Genomic DNA, 22,350 nt, shown 5'->3' with positions numbered 1-22,350 from the left:
GGTAGTGTTGTTCTCAAAGGGCAGTGTAGTACTGCTTGAGCAGTTGTAGAAGGCAATTGTGTATCCTTTAACAATTAGTTGGACACCCTTGAGATCTGAGCAGGGCTTTTTAAAAACTGACTCTGAAAACCTGCCCCTCCATGAAAAAGTTGAAAAGGTTGGATCGGGGTGAGGGATCCACATATGGGATAAGTGGGATGCGCAAGGCTTGAAGCCAAGATTTTTACTAAAGGCGGTGCCATTAAAATATATGTTGCATTTACTTGTTCCCACAAAAGTTGACCCTTTTCCTTTAACAAAACACAGTGATCCTGTTTGATTGGTTACCCTGAGATATTTGTTAATTGGCACTCCTGTTTTGTCCCATGTAAGATTGGGTTGGACTGGATCTTTTATTCTAGTCGGTGGCATCCAAGTCATATTAGCAGTGGTTAGGGGAATGGGTGTGAAGGGGAGTCCCTGTGCTGCATTTACTGGAAATTGAGTACATACCCAGCAATTACTTCTATTTCCTAAAATACGAGTTTTAACCTCGTGGGAATATCTAATAAAAGCATTATCTTCATAAGCAGAAAATAAACTAAAAAAGCATAAAAAAAAAACATACAGTTGTCAGAATAAAGGGTCCTCTCATTTTTTTCGAGTCAATTTAAGTCTAATGTCTGAGAGAGGTAAGCTGGTCCACTGGTCGAAGGCAGTGTCCTCAGTGGTGACAAGAGCTGCTGGTCCGTCACTGTGGTCCACTACGGCTGGCTTGACGTGGGAGTGGTGGATCCAAGATTTGCGTCCTTCCAGGAACACTGCAGTCTGGGTTGTCAAAAGAACCTGGTGGGGTCCAGTAAACCTTGGCTGGAGGGTGTCGTCACGAACGAACTTTTTGGCCCAGACGAAGTCCCCTGGTTGGAACGGGTGGATCTGTTCCTCCAGCGGCACGGTCTGGGAAAACGGCGAGGCTTTCCAAAGGGTACGGAGGCGAGCCTGTAGGGAGAGAAACTGACACGCGGTCATATGATCCCCTCCCAATAGTGAAACATCAGCACGTGGTAGCGTCCCGCCTTTGAAAGGGGGGTGTCCATAGAGCAGTTCAAAGGGGGATAATCCCAATGCGCGGGTTGGGCGAGTACGAAGGTGAAACAGGACCAAAGGATGTACCTGAGGCCACTTTAATCCTGTTTCCTGACAGTATTTAGCCAATGTAAACTTAAGTTCCCTATTCATACGCTCAACTTTCCCGCTAGACTGGGGGTGGTAGGGTGTATGAAAGGAGTGTGAAATGCCCAGTCCTTGTTCTAAACGGCCAAGGACATGACCAGTAAAGTGAGGTCCGCGATCTGAGTCGAGCACAAGAGGGATGCCAAAACGGGGTACAATGTCTCTAAGGAGAATCTTCGCCACTGTGGCAGCAGTACAATTAGCAGTAGGAAAAGCTTCGACCCAGGAAGTCAGAGGGCAAACCAAAACAAGGAGGTGCTTTTTCCCAAAAGCCTTTGGCATATCTGCAAAGTCAATTTGAAGATGTTGAAATGGAGCAGCAGGCGGAGGTCTTCCACCCTTAATTTTGTTAAGAGGCGGAGCAGGTCCATTACGCTGACATGTGCTGCATGCTTTCACTATTGATAGGCAATAGGGTTGAATGCCTGGAGCATACCAAAAGCGAGCGATGGTGTCCACGAGGGCGTGTGTGCCGTAGTGACCCCCTTTATCATGGTGCCAGCGAACTGCCACGGGGTATGTGGAGCGAGGGAGGCAGGCTCGGCCATCTGGCATAAGCCAGGTCCCTTTGACCAGAGTGGCCCCGAGGCTCTCCCACGATTGTAGTTCAGCAGCGGGTACTGGTACGGGGTGCGGTGGAGTAAAGGAGGAGGCTGCAATAGCCAATGTGGGCATGGCTAAAGGTAAGGTGGCAGCCTTCTTGGCGGAGGCGTCAGCCAGGGCATTCCCAAGGGTAACGGGGCTACTATCTTTAGTATGGGCCCGGCAGTGAACTACAGCCAGGACAGAGGGTTTTTGGAGGGCGTCCAAAAGCTTGTGGATGAGGGGGAGGTGCTGAATGGGTTTACCGGCAGCTGTCTGGAAACCTCGAAACTTCCAGAGGTGGATATGACAATGCACAACTCCAAAAGCATATTTGCTATCAGTAAAAATGGTAACGGTCTTACCAGCGGCCAACTGGCAAGCTCGGGCCAGGGCATAGAGTTCAGCGGCTTGGGCTCCCCAGTTGCCTGGCAGTGAGGCGGCCTCTTGAATGTCCCATTCAGAGGTGACAGCATAACCTGTGAAACGCTTGCCATCAACATAGAAGGAGCTTCCGTCCGAGAAGAGGATGCAATCGGGATTGTCCAGTGGCACGTCAAACAGGTTGTCTCTTATCTGTAAGATGCTGGAAACTACTTCCACACAGTCGTGCTGATCCTGGAGGACTGGCAGGTCAGGAAGCAAGGTAGCTGGATTAAGGGGTCCACACCTTTCAAAAATTAGGTTAGTGTCTTCTAAGAGTTCGGCCTCTAGCTGTTGCTGACGATGGGCCGAAAAGACTTGGGTTGTGCCCCTACGCAGAAGGGCTGACAAGGCATGAGAGGTCCAAACCGTGGTAAAATGACCCAGGGTTAGGCTCTTTGCCTTTGTGATCAGCAGGGCTGCTGCTGCCAGAGTCCGGGTGCAGGATGGGGTTCCCTGAGCGACAGGGTCGATTTGCTGAGAGTAAAAAGCAAGCGGGAAATGGTGGGGCCCGCTCAGCTGGGTAAGGACACCACTAGCAATTCCGCCCCTCTCGTGGACAAAAAGGTGAAAGGGTTTGCTGTAATTGGGGGGGCGGAGAGACATGGAGGAGGCCACACTGTCCTTGAGTAACTGAAAGGCTTGAATAGTGTCCAGGGACCACTGCAAAGGGTCAGGAGCAAGGTTAGCAGTGAGTCGGTGGAGCGGTTTGCTTAACTCCCCGCAGGACGGCAACCAGGGGCGACAGAAGCCAATTAATCCTAAGAAACCTCGAAGTTGTTTCTTGGTGTTCGGTAGAGGGCAGTTTTGAATAGTCTTTATGCGGGCTGGGTCCATCTGTCTTCCCTCTGGGGTTAACAGGAAGCCCAGATATCGGACCTTCTGTGAGACCCACTGAATCTTTTTAGGGTCTACCTTGTGGCCTCTGGTGTGTAGGTATAATAAAAGTGCCTTACCATCGATGCGGAGGGCAGCTTCTTCGCGATTACCTAATAGGATGTCATCTACGTATAGGACCAATGTGGATCCCTGCGGACTGGTGAAACCTTCCAAGTCGTGGCGGAGGCACTGGCTGAAAATCGTGGGGCTGTCTCTGTAGCCTTGAGGGAGTCGTTGCCAGACATAACTTTGTCCCTCCCAGGTGAAACCAAAGAGATACTGAGAGTCTGGGTGCACAGGAATGCTGAAAAAAGCTGATTTTAAGTCAATAACAGTGAACCACTCAGCATCCCAAGGGATTTGGCTGATGATAGTAGCTGGGTCAGGAACTACTGCATGAAGAGGGACCACATACTGATTAACAACTCGTAGATCCTGTACAAAGCGCCAACGAACAGGGTCTCCGTCCTTTTTAGGAGGCTTTTTGACAGGCAGTATAGGGGTGTTACAGGGAGTGCGCTGAGGGCGGACTAGCTTTTGTGCAATGAATCCCTCGATAATGGGGCAGATGCCCTCCCGGGCTTCCAGCGACAGGGGGTATTGAGGGACTGACGGGGGGGTTAAGGAAGGCTTCACCTGAATCCTTACGGGCTCTGCCGAAAGGAGCAGGCCAACATCAGTGTCAGAAATTCCCCAGAGGGTTGAAGGCAAGTCAGTGAGGTCAGGGGAGAGAGAGGGGGGTGTTTCCCAATTACCCTGAGTGGGGGCCGAATCTCCTAACACTGTCATCAATAATCCTACCCCTTCAGGAGTGCAGGTTAAAGTAGCCTCAAGCTTACAGAGTAAATCCCGGCCCATCAAAGGGATCGGACAAGCTGGGGAAAAAAGAAAACGGTGAGGAAAACATTTATCAGCATAAATAACATTCAAAGGCAAAGTGAGTCCCAGAGACTGTGGGTTGCCCTCTACCCCAGTCGCAGTTTTAATCTCAGAGGATAGCCAGGGAGAGGGGGCATGATTTAAAAGAGAGAAAGTAGCCCCAGTATCAATGAGGAAAGAGACAGGCAGTCCCTGGACTGAAAGGGTTAAACGAGGCTCTTTGCTGGGAGGGGAGAAAGTGAGAAAGGAGCCGGCTAAAGACATTAAGGAAATAAGACCATCACATTGTTTGCCTTCGCCCCCCGGGTACCGTCATTGAGGAGGCTGAGTTTGCTGCGGCTGCTGCTGTTTCCCGTAGTTGATCCAGGCCTGGGGAATGGGCTGAGCTGGTGGTGCAGGGGTGTATTCCTCACTTGTATAAGCATCTGCGGATGCAACCAGACCCTCTGGGCGTCCCCAGGGGCATTCACGTTTAAAGTGACCGGGCTGTCCGCACTGAAAACAATTTCCTGATGGCTGGGGTCGCCAGGACCCTCTTCCCCGAGCACCCTGGAATCCCCTGCCACGGCCACGGCCTTTGCCTCGAACACCGCTGTGAAAAGCTAAAGCCATCAGCTTATATTCTTCCTTTTTCTCTTTCTTTTTACTACTTTCCCTTTCTTTCTCCCAGGCAAAATCAGCTACGTCCAACACTGAAGTGACTGACTCACCTCCCCAACCAGGGCGAAACTTTAAGAAGTAATCCCTTACAGGGGGTACCGACTGATTCACAAAAAACGAAATAAGAGTAGGGTGGTCTGCTTCTCTCTCAGGATCCATCTGAGTGAACATTCGGGCCCCCTCCAATAGCCTCGACCAGAACTTTCTGGGCGGCTCATCAGATTCCTGCCAAATCTGCATGAACTTAGCCTGATTAGGCGAGCGGCGAGCCATTTCCTTGAGTCTCTCTAACAATCGCTCTCGATCTGTTCGCAGCTGAGTCAGCCTTGGCTGAGTCCAGTCTAGGGGATTCCAGCCAGCGGCCAGATCCCGCCTATCCATCCAAGTAAGATTAACTGCATTGCTATCTCCCCATGTCCTTTCTGCCATCCACAATCTACTACGTTCCTCTCCGGTCAAAACTCTACTTAACGACTGATCCACATCCGTATAAGTAGGATTATAACTTAAAAACAATCTTTCTAGAAGTTCTATGATCTTTCGGGGATTTTCCCCAAAAGACCCTGACAACCGTCCCCACTCTTTCAAATCCCATTCTAGCCATCCTTTATATTCCACAATATTAGCATGTTGTAACCGTCCATCATTGCCCATATAAGGTTGATCGTGCACCTGTAAAGGCATCTCTCTAACTATACTTTTATTACTCTCAAGAGATTTGACGGGGACATCCTCTGGGCTATCCTCAGGGGGGGGGCATGCACCCTGCTGTATCTGCTTGGACATTAGCCTAGTAACTACTCCTCCCGAGGTTTGCCCCTTCATTTCCTCCTCATCCTTCTGCAGAAATTCCAATCTGGGATCCTGCAGATTCCCCTCTGCTACATGGAGAGAGTCCCCCTGCGGAGGAATAGGGGCAGGTGCAGAGGGGACCAGCTGACGAGTCAAAACACGCCGTGGTCTACACCCTTCATCGAAATAACCTGGAGGGGGTTCACTCTCGGGAGAGTACCTGACTGCCATAATTTTTAAAGATTTCCACAGCTCTGCTGCTGTGTCCCAACAAAACCAGTAACATAACTGTCCCGGATGGTCTTTTTCGATCTGGCTCTTTACTCCTCTTAAGGCAGCCTGTTCGAAAGAGCCATACGAAGGCCACCTCATCTCCGGGTCGGCTAATACCGCGGTATACCCAGTCCAATTCCTTACACATAGTGTGTACAACTTCTTCCTAGACATTCCTGTCTGTACTGGGAGTTTCCCTTCGTTCCATAACTTATTTACAATCCCCAACGGACTCTCAAGAGGCACGCTAGTCTCTTGACCCATGGTATCTGACAGGAGCCCTCCAACTGGCGTTTACCCTGCTGTCCAATACACGACCCCTCAATATTGAATTGGCTGGGAGAAATCTCCTGTGGCGCCTTGCCAATTCATATATGAGTGGTCTGACCACTGGACAGAGGTACCGCACCAGAAGGAATCCCGGACGAGCCCCCAAATTGTTAGGTAAATAAAGCAAGTCCTCACTCACCTCTCCAGCACCCGAGTTCGTGCGGAGTTGGTATGGGGCACACAATTCTGTCAGAGACCAGACACCAATGCGTTGATCAACGGGCTCACACTATCCTTAGCTCTAAAAGCTTTAGATTAAGTGTGGCCCCTTTATTAGGGGTGAGCATCAATATTTATACACAGAAGTAAACAAAGTGATTAACAAAAGATAATGGTCATGCATAATCAATCAAGATTTTACAGGAAAAGCAAGTTAACAAGTAAATGCATAGAGATAAAGGCTAATGGCTACTTGAGAAAGGGGGTGTCATGAGTAGTTTGCAGGTCAGAGCTTTGTTCAAAAGGGTTCAGGAAGGATTATGCAGAGACAGCCAGTCTGGGTGTGTTTGGCTCCCCAAAGTTCACCAAAAGTTTAGACCCAACAATGGTATGTCCACACATTGAATACTGTGTGCAGATGTGGTCGCCCCATCTCACAAAAGATCTATTGGAATTGGAAAAGGTTCAGAAAGGGGCAACAAAAATGATGAGGGGTGTGGAACAGCTTCCATGTGAGGAGAGATTAATAAAACAGGGACTTTTCAGTTTGGAAAAGAGACGATTAAGGGGGATATGATAGAAGTCTATAACATCATGACTGGTGTGGAGAAAGTAAATAAGGAAGTGTTATTTACTCCTCATAACACAAGAGCTAGGAGTCACCAAATGAAGTTAGTAGGCAGAAGGTTTAAAACAAAAAAAAGGAAGTATCTCTTCGCACAACATACAGTCAACTTGTGGAACTCTTTGCCAGAGGACGTTGTGAAGGCCAAGATTATAACAGGGTTCAAAAAAGAACTAGATAAATTCATGGAGGATAGGTCCATCAATGGCTATTAGCTGGGATGGTGTCCCTAGCTTGTTTGCCAGAAACTGGGAATGGGCAACAGCGAATTGATCACTTGATGATGATCTGTTCTGTTCATTCCCTCTGGGGCACCTGGCATTGGCCACTGTCAGAAGACAGGATGCTGGGCTAGATGGACCTTTGGTCTGACCCCGTCTGCCCATTCTTATGTTCTTAATGAATTATATAAGGTTTATGAACTAGAAAAAAGGAATAAGAGAGTTATTTCCATGCTAAAGCAGGCAGACATACACACCCCGATGAGTTGCCATCTAACTCTGAAGAACACCAGAGCTGTAGTGGTCTGTCAGTTCAAAGTGTCTCTCAGGGCAGCCCCTGGGGAACACTGCTGCCAGTTTGGTGGCTCTAGCCCACTCAGACGTCAAACAGCCCAAAAGACAGAAAATTGTCTTGTGGCTTCCTTTTATTGACATTCAGCATCCAAGCCCACAGCACGTCCTTGCACGTCACATTTCCCAGTGGCCAGAGGGCTATTAACCATTTTATTGTATTGTAATGGTCTGGGATAGCCCATCTGATTTTGATAGTCCGTCTGGATGGATGCCGGAAGTGGGGGTGGAGATTCCCAGGCCTGGGCGCCCAAGTTCAGAGCGAACACTTTCAATCAGTAGTGGAATGAATTATATTGTAAAAATAAGAATGGATTAAAGAAATGATATATGTACCTTTAAGCAGAAATAAGAAATGTGGCAATACAGGTGCCAGGAAAAGAAACATTAGGCATAAACAATGGTGCTAATGGTGAAACATTAACAGAAGATCAGTAATAGTTAGGAAGGAAATAAGATATGCATGTCTAGCCCAGGTAAACTTATCAGATTCTGCTTCCTTTGTTATCTTGTTAAGTGCTTGCCCTTTTATCTGTATAAATAAGATAATGTATGTCTTGCATGGTGCTCATGTTATTAGCAGAGCGCTGTGCTAATAAAACAGAGTGGTCTGACAAACTGTGAGACCTGAGTCTAACTTTGACAAACGTTATAAAGCGAAACGTTCATGTTTCCCTATAGCCTGGAACACAGACACTGCTCGTGAGATTGATGCAGGCAGCAATGTACAAGTATTTCATAGACTGTAAACTCTAAATATATTCTTGTAAGACTCATCCCTCTTTTGAGCGAAACTAACACACAGGTGAACAGTCCGGTCTCCAGTGATGAGTTTGTTAGTTCTAATGCCAGCTGCCTGGGCCTGCCAGCGTCACACCATGTAGTCCATCACCAGCTAGCCAGGGAGGGCTGACAGTGCCCTCTGGTGTGAACGGGCCATCCCCAGGCCAGGAGATCCCCTGGACGGTCACTCCAAGCCCATTAGTCATAGGTGCCAGGATAGAGACAATACCCCTGAACTAGTACCTGTATGCATGGCTCGCAGCGAGCATGGAGCTTGACAAGTTACCAGCTTTCGGTGGAGTCCTCATCCACTGCCCTTCAGGGCTAAATACCAGGAAGCAGTATCTGAGGTGCAGTGAGTTTGTCAGGTCTGAGACAGGACTGGCTTGTGAAGGACAGTGAACACTTTGCTGATTGGCACCAATGGGCCTCTGGGTCACAGGGGACTGGGAGCCAGGAATCCTCGGTTCTATCCCTGGTTCTGGGAGGGGAGTGGTGTCTAGTGGTTAGAGCAGGGAGGTTGGGAGTCAGGGCTCCTGGACTCTATCCCTAGCTCTGGGAGGGGAGTGGTGTCTAGTAGTTAAGAGGAAGGGGTCTGAGATCCAGGGCTCCTGGATTCTATCTTAGCTCACGGAGTGGAGTCTAGTGGTTAGAGCAGGGGGGGTTGGGAGTCAAAACTCCTGGGTTCTATCCCTGGCTCTGGGAGGGGAGTTATGATTAGTGGTTAAAGAGGGGTGGGAGGTCAGGACTCCTGGGCTCTATCCCTGGCTCTGGGAGGGGAGTTGTGTCTAGTGGTTAAAGGGGGAGGGGGTCAGGACTCCTGGGCTCTATCCCTGGCTCTGGGAGGGGAGTTGTGTCTAGTGGTTAAAGGGGGAGGGGGTCAGGACTCCTGGGCTCTATCCCTGGCTCTGGGAGGGGAGTTGTATCTAGTGGTTAAAGGAGGGGGGGTGGGGTCTGGGAGCCAGGACTCCGAGGTTCTATCCTAGCTCGTGGAGTGGAGTGGGGTCTAGTGGGTTAGAGTGGGGGGGATGGGAGGCAGGACTCCTGGGTCCTACCCCCATCTGTGCAGTGTCATTTCCCCTCTGGTGCTGCAGAGTTGTAGCTCCCAGCTGTGCAGCATCACACAGGCTGCCACATCCCGTTTGTTTGGTCACAGACTCACCGAGGGGCTTCTCAGAAAGCTTCCCACCGCGGTCGCTGTGATCAAAGCTGCTCTGCCCACCCACACCCCCTTCACAGCTGGGCCACCATGAGAAAGATCAAAGGACCCTGTTCCCACCCGCCATTGAGATCCATCAGTGTCACCCACAACTCCCAGCACAGAGACACAGGCAGGGAGCAGAGCGAGGATGGGCCCAGATGAGTAAAAGCCCCAGATGCGCACAGCTGTGAGCCAGCACCCAGAGCAGCCCTGCATCCTGCTAGACATGCGTCCATCGGGACCTTTTCCATTCAGTGATGCAGCATCCATCCAGCTGTGCAGGGTCCCAGCCATGCAGTATCCATCCAGCTGTGCAGGATCCCAGCCATGCAGTATCCATCCAGCTGTGCAGGGTCCCAGCCATGCAGCATCCAGCCAGCTGTGCAGGGTCCCAGCCATGCAGTATCTATCCAACTGTGCAGGATCCCCAACTGACACATGGCCTGTCCTTCCCCCCAGCCTGTGTAATTGGCTGTGGTTGGAAACTGAAATGCCTGAGCCCTGCACGTGTGTGCATGACCCTGAGGTCCCCCCCCCAATCAGTCGGCAAGAGCAAATGAGCAAATGCCCATTTACGAAAAAAGTCTGGTGCACCCCCCTAGCAGGGCATGGAGGAACATGTGTGGGGGAGTGTGGTGACACAAGGTGTCAGGCAGCAGGGTGTGGGGGTCAGCCCCAGGTAGAATGGAGCTTGGAGGGGTTAGGGGCTAGCCCCTGGCAGCGGTGTGGGGAGCTGGAGCGAGGGAGGAGTCAGCCCCTGTCCTGGCAGCAGCATGTGGAGCTTGGGGAGGTGGGGGTCAGCCGCTGGCTGCAGCATGGGGACCTGTGGCGGAGGGGTCAGCCCCAGTAACAGATTTAGAGTTAATGGGGCCCTGTGCTCGGCTTCATTTTTGGGGCCCCTCCTTGGGACCCAGCCAAGAAAAAGAACATTCTCTCTTATCTCTCCCCCCGCCCCTGTTTTTCATTCTTTTTTTCTCCATCCTCCTCCTATAAGTAATAACAAGTCAATGAAAATAAAGTGAGGTACCTTGACTGGTTTTTTCCACAGACCATTTGAAAATCGCTGGGGGTCTCAGGGGACCACTTAATGATCTTTCCAAATATTGTTTGCACTGTTAGCTAACTAGTGTAAAGTGTTCTGGATAAGGGAGGGCAGGGGGCTGGGAATGTGTGACAGGGGTGCAGGAGTCAGGGCGGGGGTGCAAGGTCTGGCCGAGTTAGGATGCAGGAGGTAGCTCAGGTTTGGGGTAGGAGGCTGGCGTGTGGAGCGCTTACCTGGAGCAGCTCCTGTTCGGTGCAAGGGGTGCACTGGGAATGTGAGTGTGGCAGGGGCTGAAGGAGCTCCTGTTTGGTGCTCAGGGTGGGGGTGGTGCAGGAGTCAGGGCATTGGGTATGGGGAGGGCTGGGGATGTGTGAGGGGTGCAAGAGTCCGGGCAAGGGGCTGGGGTCATGGAGTGCTCCCAGCCCCCCACCTGGCCCCTGCCCTGAGCAACTCATGGTGGGGTGGGTATGTGTAGGGGGAGTGCGGAGGCCCCACCTTTGCTCTTCTCTGCCCCAGTTCCACCCCCTGATCCAAGGCTCTCTGCCTCTTCTCCACCTCCTCTCCCAAGAGCACTGCTACCCTGCTCCTCCCCCTCCCTCCTGGAGCGCCAGGAAACAGCTGTTCAGTGGCTGAGGAACCGCTGGGAGGGTGGGGGAGGAGCGGGACCATGGCACGCTGGGGGAGGAAGGAGAGAAGAGGCAGGGGAGGGAGGAGCATTAGGTTGGACTAGTTGGTGCGACTGGACCCTGGTGGGATGATTCCCGTGACTGGACGGTCAAAATCAATGCTTATAACTTATTCAGGAAGGATCAAGTGGACAAAAGGAGGGTGGCAGGGAAACCCTATGTTAAAAATGACACCAACTGTTTCCAAGTCAGAGATACCATGGAAGTAAATGATCCTTAATGCTTATGGATTGATGTTCTAGCAGATAAAGCACAAGAGGGTATATTAGTTGGTGTCTGCTACAGAGAACCACATCACACCGTGACAGAGGATTACTGTCTCCTTCTGCATTTGTCTATAACATGCGTTAAAAAAGCTGTGTCATCCTAGGTGACTTCAACAGAAGGACATTTTCTGGAGAGCTCATACTGTCGGCGCTAAAACATCCTCAGAATTAATAAGTATTACAGATGATGATTTCCTAACTCAAAAATTGTTGCATTCACCGGGGGGAAGTTTGTCCTGGGCCTTGACTTGACAGATAAAGAGGAACTGATCACAGAACTAGAAATTAATGATACCTTAGGTGCAGATGATCATGACTTGATCACATTTATAATGTGCAACCAGAGCAAAGTCCGGCCCAGTGACATGAGTGTGCCGTGCTTTTAGAAGGCCAGTTTGACAAAGCTGAAAACAATTCTGAGCCAAATCAGCTGCAAGAATTTAACCAGAAAAATGTGACTACTAATTTGGAATTTACTCTTGGGGGAATTCTGCACAGCTGCGGATGGACATAATTCATGCGTCCTGCACATTTCTGCTCAAGAAGCTCTGCAGTTCCACCTTTCTCCCACCAGAGGCCGCTTTGGTGCCAGAACAACCAGCTGCATGAATGCAGACGATGGTTCTGTTACCACAGCGGCCTCTGGTGGTCAAAAAGTGGAACTGCAGCACTTCTGATGCAGTATGCATTTTGGTGGGGCGGAGGGGAGGCGTATTTCTGAATTATTATGCCTAGTAAGAAATCTATTTGTAAAAAAAAAATATTCCCAGAATCTTCTTTTTTGGTCTATATTGTTACAGACATGCTGGCTGGCAGATATTTTGAAGTGAATTACCAACATAATTGAAACTGGCATGATTATGTTGGGTTTTTTTTTGACAAATACAATATGCAAAATTTTGCATTTATGCAAAATATTGTGAGCAGAATTTTTAATTTTTAGCACATTTTTTGGGGGGGCACAGTATTCCCCTAGGAGTAGGAATTGTTGCAGAAGACTTTACTAGATGCCTAAGAAGCCACAATCAAGGAAAGAGCCTGTGTCAGTTAAAAAATCAGCCTGTGGCTTCCTTTTATTTTCTTCATTCAGCTTGCAAGCCCACAGGGGAGAGGAGCATTCACCAATCCTTTGTAAAGTGACAGTTCATGATGGCCCATCTAGTTTGGATAGTCCTTCAGGGTGGGTGGGGAAAGGGGTAGAGGAGAAATTCAGATGCCTGGGTTCCCATGTTTAGAGCAAATATTTTCAGTGTTATAAAGCAAAACGTACCTGTTTCCTTATAGCCTGGAATACAGACATTGCACGTGAGATTGCTGCAGACAGGAACTTTGCAGTGTTTCACAGTCTGAACACTACATACACTCTTGCCAGACTCATCCCTCTTTTGAGCAAAATGAACACACAGGTGAACAGTTTTGTTAGGTAAATAAAGCAAGTCCTCACTCACCTCTCCAGCACCCGAGTTCGTGCGGAGTTGGTATGGGGCACACAATTCTGTCAGAGACCAGACACCAATGCGTTGATCAACGGGCTCACACTATCCTTAGCTCTAAAAGCTTTAGATTAAGTGTGGCCCCTTTATTAGGGGTGAGCATCAATATTTATACACAGAAGTAAACAAAGTGATTAACAAAAGATAATGGTCATGCATAATCAATCAAGATTTTACAGGAAAAGCAAGTTAACAAGTAAATGCATAGAGATAAAGGCTAATGGCTATTTGAGAAAAGGGGGTGTCATGAGTAGTTTGCAGGTCAGTGCTTTGTTCAAAAGGGTTCAGGAAGGATTATGCAGAGACAGCCAGTCTGGGTGTGTTTTGGCTCCCCAAAGTTCACCAAAAGTTTAGACCCAACATTCCTCCATTTGTAGCTTTGGGATAACTATTAATCAAAAAGCTACACCCTATTTCAAGATCTCAAGGGCCGCTTGGCAATTTCAGCCTGGGCCAATTCGAAGAGAGTAAGGCTTTTAGCTGAAGTGGGAAAAGAATAAACTGACTTACATGAGTTTATGAGGGAGGGGACACACTGAATACAGCAACACAGTATTATAAGGACTACTATGGCCCCAACAACACCCACCAAGAGTTTTTTAACCCACCCAAATCCGGGCAGCCAATTCCATAAGGCTCCCCACCAATCATAAGGTGGCTGGCCAGAGGAGTAGTTTTTAGCCATTTCCCTTAGGTGTTTGGTACGTTGAAAAGTGTCAGAGTAGGTGTCATTTACAAAAACACAGCATTCTTCATTTATGAGGGCACACGTTCCTCCCTGGGCTGCTAACATTATGTCTAAAGCCATTCTGTTTTGCAAAGCTAACTGGCGCAGCTGGGACATTTCCCCGGCCTGATTTTCAAATAGGGTTGCAGTTTCATTGGTCAAAGATTCTAATAGTCCCTGTAGACGGATGATAGCACCCTTCAAGCTAGTGTGACCAGCCCACCGCTGCCAGGACAAACCATCACGGAGATTAATATCTCTGTCAGTTTCATGGATGTTACGAACGTGGGGAAAATGAGGGGGAGTGAGGGAGATGCGAGAAGGCGGTGCTAGCCATGCCAAATAACATGACCCTGCCCAATCAGGGGAGAGAAAATAATAAGCTTTGGGCCCGCACACCCAGTATGTTCCATATAATGCGTTTTGGGTATTCCATTTCTCAAAGTAGGAGGTAACCCACCACCCGTTGTACCACTGTTCCCCTGGTAACGCAGAGGGGTCGTTGTGTGAACTGCAGAGGCACAATTTGGTAGTGTTGTTCTCAAAGGGCAGTGTAGTACTGCTTGAGCAGTTGTAGAAGGCAATTGTGTATCCTTTAACAATTAGTTGGACACCCTTGAGATCTGAGCAGGGCTTTTTAAAAACTGACTCTGAAAACCTGCCCCTCCATGAAAAAGTTGAAAAGGTTGGATCGGGGTGAGGGATCCACATATGGGATAAGTGGGATGCGCAAGGCTTGAAGCCAAGATTTTTACTAAAGGCGGTGCCATTAAAATATATGTTGCATTTACTTGTTCCCACAAAAGTTGACCCTTTTCCTTTAACAAAACACAGTGATCCTGTTTGATTGGTTACCCTGAGATATTTGTTAATTGGCACTCCTGTTTTGTCCCATGTAAGATTGGGTTGGACTGGATCTTTTATTCTAGTCGGTGGCATCCAAGTCATATTAGCAGTGGTTAGGGGAATGGGTGTGAAGGGGAGTCCCTGTGCTGCATTTACTGGAAATTGAGTACATACCCAGCAATTACTTCTATTTCCTAAAATACGAGTTTTAACCTCGTGGGAATATCTAATAAAAGCATTATCTTCATAAGCAGAAAATAAACTGAAAAAGCATAAAAAAAAACATACAGTTGTCAGAATAAAGGGTCCTCTCATTTTTTTCGAGTCAATTTAAGTCTAATGTCTGAGAGAGGTAAGCTGGTCCACTGGTCGAAGGCAGTGTCCTCAGTGGTGACAAGAGCTGCTGGTCCGTCACTGTGGTCCACTACGGCTGGCTTGACGTGGGAGTGGTGGATCCAAGATTTGCGTCCTTCCAGGAACACTGCAGTCTGGGTTGTCAAAAGAACCTGGTGGGGTCCAGTAAACCTTGGCTGGAGGGTGTCGTCACGAACGAACTTTTTGGCCCAGACGAAGTCCCCTGGTTGGAACGGGTGGATCTGTTCCTCCAGCGGCACGGTCTGGGAAAACTGCGAGGCTTTCCAAAGGGTACGGAGGCGAGCCTGTAGGGAGAGAAACTGACACGCGGTCATATGATCCCCTCCCAATAGTGAAACATCAGTACGTGGTAGCGCCCCGCCTTTGAAAGGGGGGTGTCCAAAGAGCAGTTCAAAGGGGGATAATCCCAATGCGCGGGTTGGGCGAGTACGAAGGTGAAACAGGACCAAAGGAAGTACCTGAGGCCACTTTAATCCTGTTTCCTGACAGTATTTAGCCAATGTAACCTTAAGTTCCCTATTCATACGCTCAACTTTCCCGCTAGACTGGGGGTGGTAGGGTGTGTGAAAGGAGTGTGAAATGCCCAGTCCTTGTTCTAAACGGCCAAGGACATGACTAGTAAAGTGAGGTCCGCGATCTGAGTCGAGCACAAGAGGGATGCCAAAACGGGGTACAATGTCTCTAAGGAGAATCTTCGCCACTGTGGCAGCAGTACAATTAGCAGTAGGAAAAGCTTCGACCCAGGAAGTCAGAGGGCAAACCAAAACAAGGAGGTGCTTTTTCCCAAAAGCCTTTGGCATATCTGCAAAGTCAATTTGAAGATGTTGAAATGGAGCAGCAGGCGGAGGTCTTCCACCCTTAATTTTGTTAAGAGGCGGAGCAGGTCCATTACGCTGACATGTGCTGCATGCTTTCACTATTGATAGGCAATAGGGTTGAATGCCTGGAGCATACCAAAAGCGAGCGATGGTGTCCACGAGGGCGTGTGTGCCGTAGTGACCCCCTTTATCATGGTGCCAGCGAACTGCCACGGGGTATGTGGAGCGAGGGAGGCAGGCTCGGCCATCTGGCATAAGCCAGGTCCCTTTGACCAGAGTGGCCCCGAGGCTCTCCCACGATTGTAGTTCAGCAGCGGGTACTGGTACGGGGTGCGGTGGAGTAAAGGAGGAGGCTGCAATAGCCAAGGTGGGCATGGCTAAAGGTAAGGTGGCAGCCTTCTTGGCGGAGGCGTCAGCCAGGGCATTTCCACGGGTAACGGGGCTACTATCTTTAGTATGGGCCCGGCAGTGAACTACAGCCAGGACAGAGGGTTTTTGGAGGGCGTCCAAAAGCTTGTGGATGAGGGGGAGGTGCTGAATGGGTTTACCGGCAGCTGTCTGGAAACCTCGAAACTTCCAGAGGTGGATATGACAATGCACAACTCCAAAAGCATATTTGCTATCAGTAAAAATGGTAACGGTCTTACCAGCGGCCAACTGGCAAGCTCGGGCCAGGGCATAGAGTTCAGCGGCTTGGGCTCCCCAGTTGCCTGGCAGTGAGGCGGCCTCTTGAATGTCCCATTCAGAAGTGACAGCATAACCAGTGAAACGCTTGCCATCAACATAGAAGGAGCTTCCGTCCGAGAAGAGGATGCAATCGGGATTGTCCAGTGGCACGTCAAACAGGTTGTCTCTTATCTGTAAGATGCTGGAAACTACTTCCACACAGTCGTGCTGATCCTGGAGGACTGGCAGGTCAGGAAGCAAGGTAGCTGGATTAAGGGGTCCACACCTTTCAAAAATTAGGTTAGTGTCTTCTAAGAGTTCGGCCTCTAGCTGTTGCTGACGATGGGCCGAAAAGACTTGGGTTGTGCCCCTACGCAGAAGGGCTGACAAGGCATGAGAGGTCCAAACCGTGGTAAAATGACCCAGGGTTAGGCTCTTTGCCTTTGTGATCAGCAGGGCAGCTGCTGCCAGAGTCCGGGTGCAGGATGGGGTTCCCTGAGCGACAGGGTCGATTTGCTGAGAGTAAAAAGCAAGCGGGAAATGGTGGGGCCCGCTCAGCTGGGTAAGGACACCACTAGCAATTCCGCCCCTCTCGTGGACAAAAAGGTGAAAGGGTTTGCTGTAATTGGGGGGGCGGAGAGACATGGAGGAGGCCACACTGTCCTTGAGTAACTGAAAGGCTTGAAAAGTGTCCGGGGACCACTGCAAAGGGTCAGGAGCAAGGTTAGCAGTGAGTCGGTGGAGCGGTTTGCTTAACTCCCCGCAGGACGGCAACCAGGGGCGACAGAAGCCAATTAATCCTAAGAAACCTCGAAGTTGTTTCTTGGTGTTCGGTAGAGGGCAGTTTTGAATAGTCTTTATGCGGGCTGGGTCCATCTGTCTTCCCTCTGGGGTTAACAGGAAGCCCAGATATCGGACCTTCTGTGAGACCCACTGAATCTTTTTAGGGTCTACCTTGTGGCCTCTGGTGTGTAGGTATAATAAAAGTGCCTTACCATCGATGCGGAGGGCAGCTTCTTCGCGATTACCTAATAGGATGTCATCTACGTATAGGACCAATGTGGATCCCTGCGGACTGGTGAAACCTTCCAAGTCGTGGCGGAGGCACTGGCTGAAAATCGTGGGGCTGTCTCTGTAGCCTTGAGGAAGTCGTTGCCAGACATAACTTTGTCCCTCCCAGGTGAAACCAAAGAGATACTGAGAGTCTGGGTGCACAGGAATGCTGAAAAAAGCTGATTTTAAGTCAATAACAGTGAACCACTCAGCATCCCAGGGGATTTGGCTGATGATAGTAGCTGGGTCAGGAACTACTGCATGAAGAGGGACCACATATTGATTAACAACTCGTAGATCCTGTACAAAGCGCCAACGAACAGGGTCTCCGTCCTTTTTAGGAGGCTTTTTGACAGGCAGTATAGGGGTGTTACAGGGAGTGCGCTGAGGGCGGACTAGCTTTTGTGCAATGAATCCCTCGATAATGGGGCGGATGCCCTCCCGGGCTTCCAGCGACAGGGGGTATTGAGGGACTGACGGGGGGGTTAAGGAAGGCTTCACCTGAATCCTTACGGGCTCTGCCGAAAGGAGCAGGCCAACATCAGTGTCAGAAATTCCCCAGAGGGTTGAAGGCAAGTCAGTGAGGTCAGGGGAGAGAGAGGGGGTTGTTTCCCAATTACCCTGAGTAGGGGCCGAATCTCCTAACACTGTCATCAATAATCCTACCCCTTCAGGAGTGCAGGTTAAAGTAGCCTCAAGCTTACAGAGTAAATCCCGGCCCATCAAAGGGATCGGACAAGCTGGGGAAAAAAGAAAACGGTGAGGAAAACATTTATCAGCATAAATAACATTCAAAGGCAAAGTGAGTCCCAGAGACTGTGGGTTGCCCTCCACCCCAGTCGCAGTTTTAACCTCAGAGGATAGCCAGGGAGAGGGGGCATGATTTAAAAGAGAGAAAGTAGCCCCAGTATCAATGAGGAAAGAGACAGGCAGTCCCTGGACTGAAAGGGTTAAACGAGGCTCTTTGCTGGGAGGGGAGAAAGTGAGAAAGGAGCCGGCTAAAGACATTAAGGAAATAAGACCATCACATTGTTTGCCTTCGCCCCCGGGGTACCGTCATTGAGGAGGCTGAGTTTGCTGCGGCTGCTGCTGTTTCCCGTAGTTGATCCAGGCCTGGGGAATGGGCTGAGCTGGTGGTGCAGGGGTGTATTCCTCACTTGTGTAAGCATCTGCGGATGCAACCAGACCCTCTGGGCATCCCCAGGGGCATTCACGTTTAAAGTGACCGGGCTGTCCGCACTGAAAACAATTTCCTGATGGCTGGGGTCGCCAGGACCCTCTTCCCCGAGCACCCTGGAATCCCCTGCCACGGCCACGGCCTTTGCCTCGAACACCGCCGTGAAAAGCTAAAGCCATCAGCTTATATTCTTCCTTTTTCTCTTTCTTTTTACTACTTTCCCTTTCTTTCTCCCAGGCAAAATCAGCTACGTCCAACACTGAAGTGACTGACTCACCTCCCCAACCAGGGCGAAACTTTAAGAAGTAATCCCTTACAGGGGGCACCGACTGATTCACAAAAAACGAAATAAGAGTAGGGTGGTCTGCTTCTCTCTCAGGATCCATCTGAGTGAACATTCGGGCCCCCTCCAATAGCCTCGACCAGAACTTTCTGGGTGGCTCATCAGATTCCTGCCGAATCTGCATGAACTTAGCCTGATTAGGCGAGCGGCGAGCCATTTCCTTGAGTCTCTCTAACAATCGCTCTCGATCTGTTCGCAGCTGAGTCAGCCTTGGCTGAGTCCAGTCTAGGGGATTCCAGCCAGCGGCCAGATCCCGCCTATCCATCCAAGTAAGATTAACTGCATTGCTATCTCCCCATGTCCTTTCTGCCATCCACAATCTACTACGTTCCTCTCCGGTCAAAACTCTACTTAACAACTGATCCACGTCCGTATAAGTAGGATTATAACTTAAAAACAATCTTTCTAGAAGTTCTATGATCTTTCGGGGATTTTCCCCAAAAGACCCTGACAACCGTCCCCACTCTTTCAAATCCCATTCTAGCCATCCTTTATATTCCACAATATTAGCATGTTGTAACCGTCCATCATTGCCCATATAAGGTTGATCGTGCACCTGTAAAGGCATCTCTCTAACTATACTTTTATTACTCGCAAGAGATTTGACGGGGACATCCTCTGGGCTATCCTCAGGGGGGGGGCATGCACCCTGCTGTATCTGCTTGGACATTAGCCTAGTAACTACTCCTCCCGAGGTTTGCCCCTTCATTTCCTCCTCATCCTTCTGCAGAAATTCCAATCTGGGATCCTGCAGATTCCCCTCTGCGACATGGAGAGAGTCCCCCTGCGGAGGAATAGGGGCAGGTGCAGAGGGGACCAGCTGACGAGTCAAAACACGCCGTGGTCTACACCCTTCATCGAAATAACCTGGAGGGGGTTCACTCTCGGGAGAGTACCTGACTGCCATAATTTTTAAAGATTTCCACAGCTCTGCTGCTGTGTCCCAACAAAACCAGTAACATAACTGTCCCGGATGGTCTTTTTCGATCTGGCTCTTTACTCCTCTTAAGGCAGCCTGTTCGAAAGAGCCATACGAAGGCCACCTCATCTCCGGGTCGGCCAATACCGCGGTATACCCAGTCCAATTCCTTACACATAGTGTGTACAACTTCTTCCTAGACATTCCTGTCTGTACTGGGAGTTTCCCTTCGTTCCATAACTTATTTACAATCCCCAACGGACTCTCAAGAGGCACGCTAGTCCCTTGACCCATGGTGTCTGACAGGAGCCCTCCAACTGGCGTTTACCCTGCTGTCCAATACACGACCCCTCAATATTGAATTGGCTGGGAGAAATCTCCTGTGGCGCCTTGCCAATTCATATATGAGTGGTCTGACCACTGGACAGAGGTACCGCACCAGAAGAAATCCCGGACGAGCCCCCAAATTGTTAGGTAAATAAAGCAAGTCCTCACTCACCTCTCCAGCACCCGAGTTCGTGCGGAGTTGGTATGGGGCACACAATTCTGTCAGAGACCAGACACCAATGCGTTGATCAACGGGCTCACACTATCCTTAGCTCTAAAAGCTTTAGATTAAGTGTGGCCCCTTTATTAGGGGTGAGCATCAATATTTATACACAGAAGTAAACAAAGTGATTAACAAAAGATAATGGTCATGCATAATCAATCAAGATTTTACAGGAAAAGCAAGTTAACAAGTAAATGCATAGAGATAAAGGCTAATGGCTATTTGAGAAAAGGGGGTGTCATGAGTAGTTTGCAGGTCAGTGCTTTGTTCAAAAGGGTTCAGGAAGGATTATGCAGAGACAGCCAGTCTGGGTGTGTTTTGGCTCCCCAAAGTTCACCAAAAGTTTAGACCCAACAGTTTGGTCTCCAGCTATGAGCAGGGCTGCCCAGAGGATTCAGGGGGCTTGGGGCAAAGCAATTTCGGGGGCCCCTTCCATAAAAAAAATTGCAATACTATATAATACTATATTCTTGGGGGGGGCCCTGTTGGGCCTGGGGCAAATTACCCTGCTTGCTCACCCCCCCCATGGGTGGCCCTGGAAAAAATAAACCTTCTGCATCTCGGCACAAACCCAGTTTTGAGAAAACTTCTTTACAAGGTGTCACTGATTCTCAGCATCAGCTGGTGCTAAAAGGCACTAAAGCTCATTAAAAGGGTTGGACAAATATTTTCCGTCAAAACTTTTTTTGGATCGAAAACTAGGGGCTCTCTAAAAGCAGGAAAAAAATCATGGACAATGCCTGCTTTCCTTCAAAATTTGTTGTGTTTTTTTTTTTAGCTGAAAAGCTGAAATTAGTCTGCCGAAACCTGAAGATGGTTTGGGGTTTAAGAAGTGTGTGGCCAAATATTTGCTGCTTGCTGTGTTTGATTGTTTAAAGAAACAATAAATAATTCTGCTTAAAAAAAATCCAAAACTTTTGAACAACCTCAGCTTGTGACCAAATGCCTGAGCCCATCAGAGATTCTTCCAGGTTTCTAATACTCTGCTGGCTTCCTTGACTCATATCAGCCTCCGTAACTTTGGGTTCATTTAGCTTAGAACATAAGAACAGCCACACTGGGTCAAACCAAAGGTCCATCTAGCCCAGTATCCTGTCTACCGACAATGGCCAATGCCAAGTGCCCCAGAGGGAGTGAACCTAACAGGTAATGATCAAGTGATCTCTCTCCTGCCATCCATCTTCACCCTCTGACAAACAGAGGGTAGGGACACCATTCCTTACCCGTCCTGGCTAATAGCCATTGATGGACTTAACCTCCATGCATTTATCTGTTTCCTAGAGACTGGCTCCACGGAGTCCCTCACAAACTGGAGATGGTTACTGTGGGTTTGTCTTTAGTATAGCTTATGGACATATTCCACAAACTAAGCATTTGAGCGTGTTCCAGAATCTGGGATGAGCCTATGTTGTGAAAACTGAAGTGCTCAAAATAGCACATGCATGTGAATGGACACAGGGTGCTAAAATTAAATTAACCCAGGGGGATGGTAGCCCTAATGGGAAAGCTAACAGCTTGGCTCTTCTGCAAGCCTCAAACTGCTGAATGAGCTTTAGGGTAGGGAAGGCTGTGCCTCCCAAACAGCCTGGCCCTGCCCCCTAGCCAACTCCCACCCACATCCTGCCCCCCAACTGCCTGCCCCCTTCAGAATCCCCAATGCATCCTGCCCCTTGTCCCCTCACCATCCCCCAGAGACCCCCCACAACCACCACCTCGGGACCCCACCCCTGCTCCCTGTTCCCTAACTGCCCTGACCCCTATTTCCCCCCCCCCCGCTGAGTCCTGACAGACCCCTAGAACGCCCACAATCCAACCCCCCCCATTCCCTGTCCCCTGACCACCCCCCCAACCTCTGCCCCTTCCCTGTCCCCTGACTGTCCCCGGGACTCCCTGTCCCTTATCCAACCCCCACCCCCAACCCTGGCCCCTTACCCCGGCTCCCTCCTCACCCAGAAACTCAATGCACCGCATCCAGGAGTGTCCCTGGACAGCGCTGCAGCGTGGCTCCAGCGGGGCCTG

At 49.6% G+C, this 22,350-nt stretch overlaps 1 protein-coding gene across 1 annotated transcript; it reads right to left on the bottom strand.

Annotated features, from left to right (window-relative positions):
• Positions 1–2,182: 2,182 nt before the first annotated feature.
• LOC127031538 (uncharacterized) lies at positions 2,183–20,521 on the bottom strand. The gene is made up of 3 exons (XM_050918464.1): positions 19,680–20,521; positions 16,385–19,622; positions 2,183–2,273 (listed from the first exon to the last, which is right to left on the bottom strand). The coding sequence occupies exons 1-2, from the start codon at positions 20,073–20,075 to the stop codon at positions 18,399–18,401; spliced, it is 1,620 nt and encodes a 539-aa protein (XP_050774421.1). The 5' UTR covers positions 20,076–20,521; the 3' UTR covers positions 2,183–2,273; positions 16,385–18,398.
• Positions 20,522–22,350: the final 1,829 nt, after the last annotated feature.

This window comes from Gopherus flavomarginatus, chromosome 11 (genome assembly GCF_025201925.1).
Source record: "Gopherus flavomarginatus isolate rGopFla2 chromosome 11, rGopFla2.mat.asm, whole genome shotgun sequence".
Classification (NCBI taxonomy): domain Eukaryota; kingdom Metazoa; phylum Chordata; order Testudines; family Testudinidae; genus Gopherus; species Gopherus flavomarginatus.
This window is presented reverse-complemented; position numbering and strand designations above follow the sequence as displayed.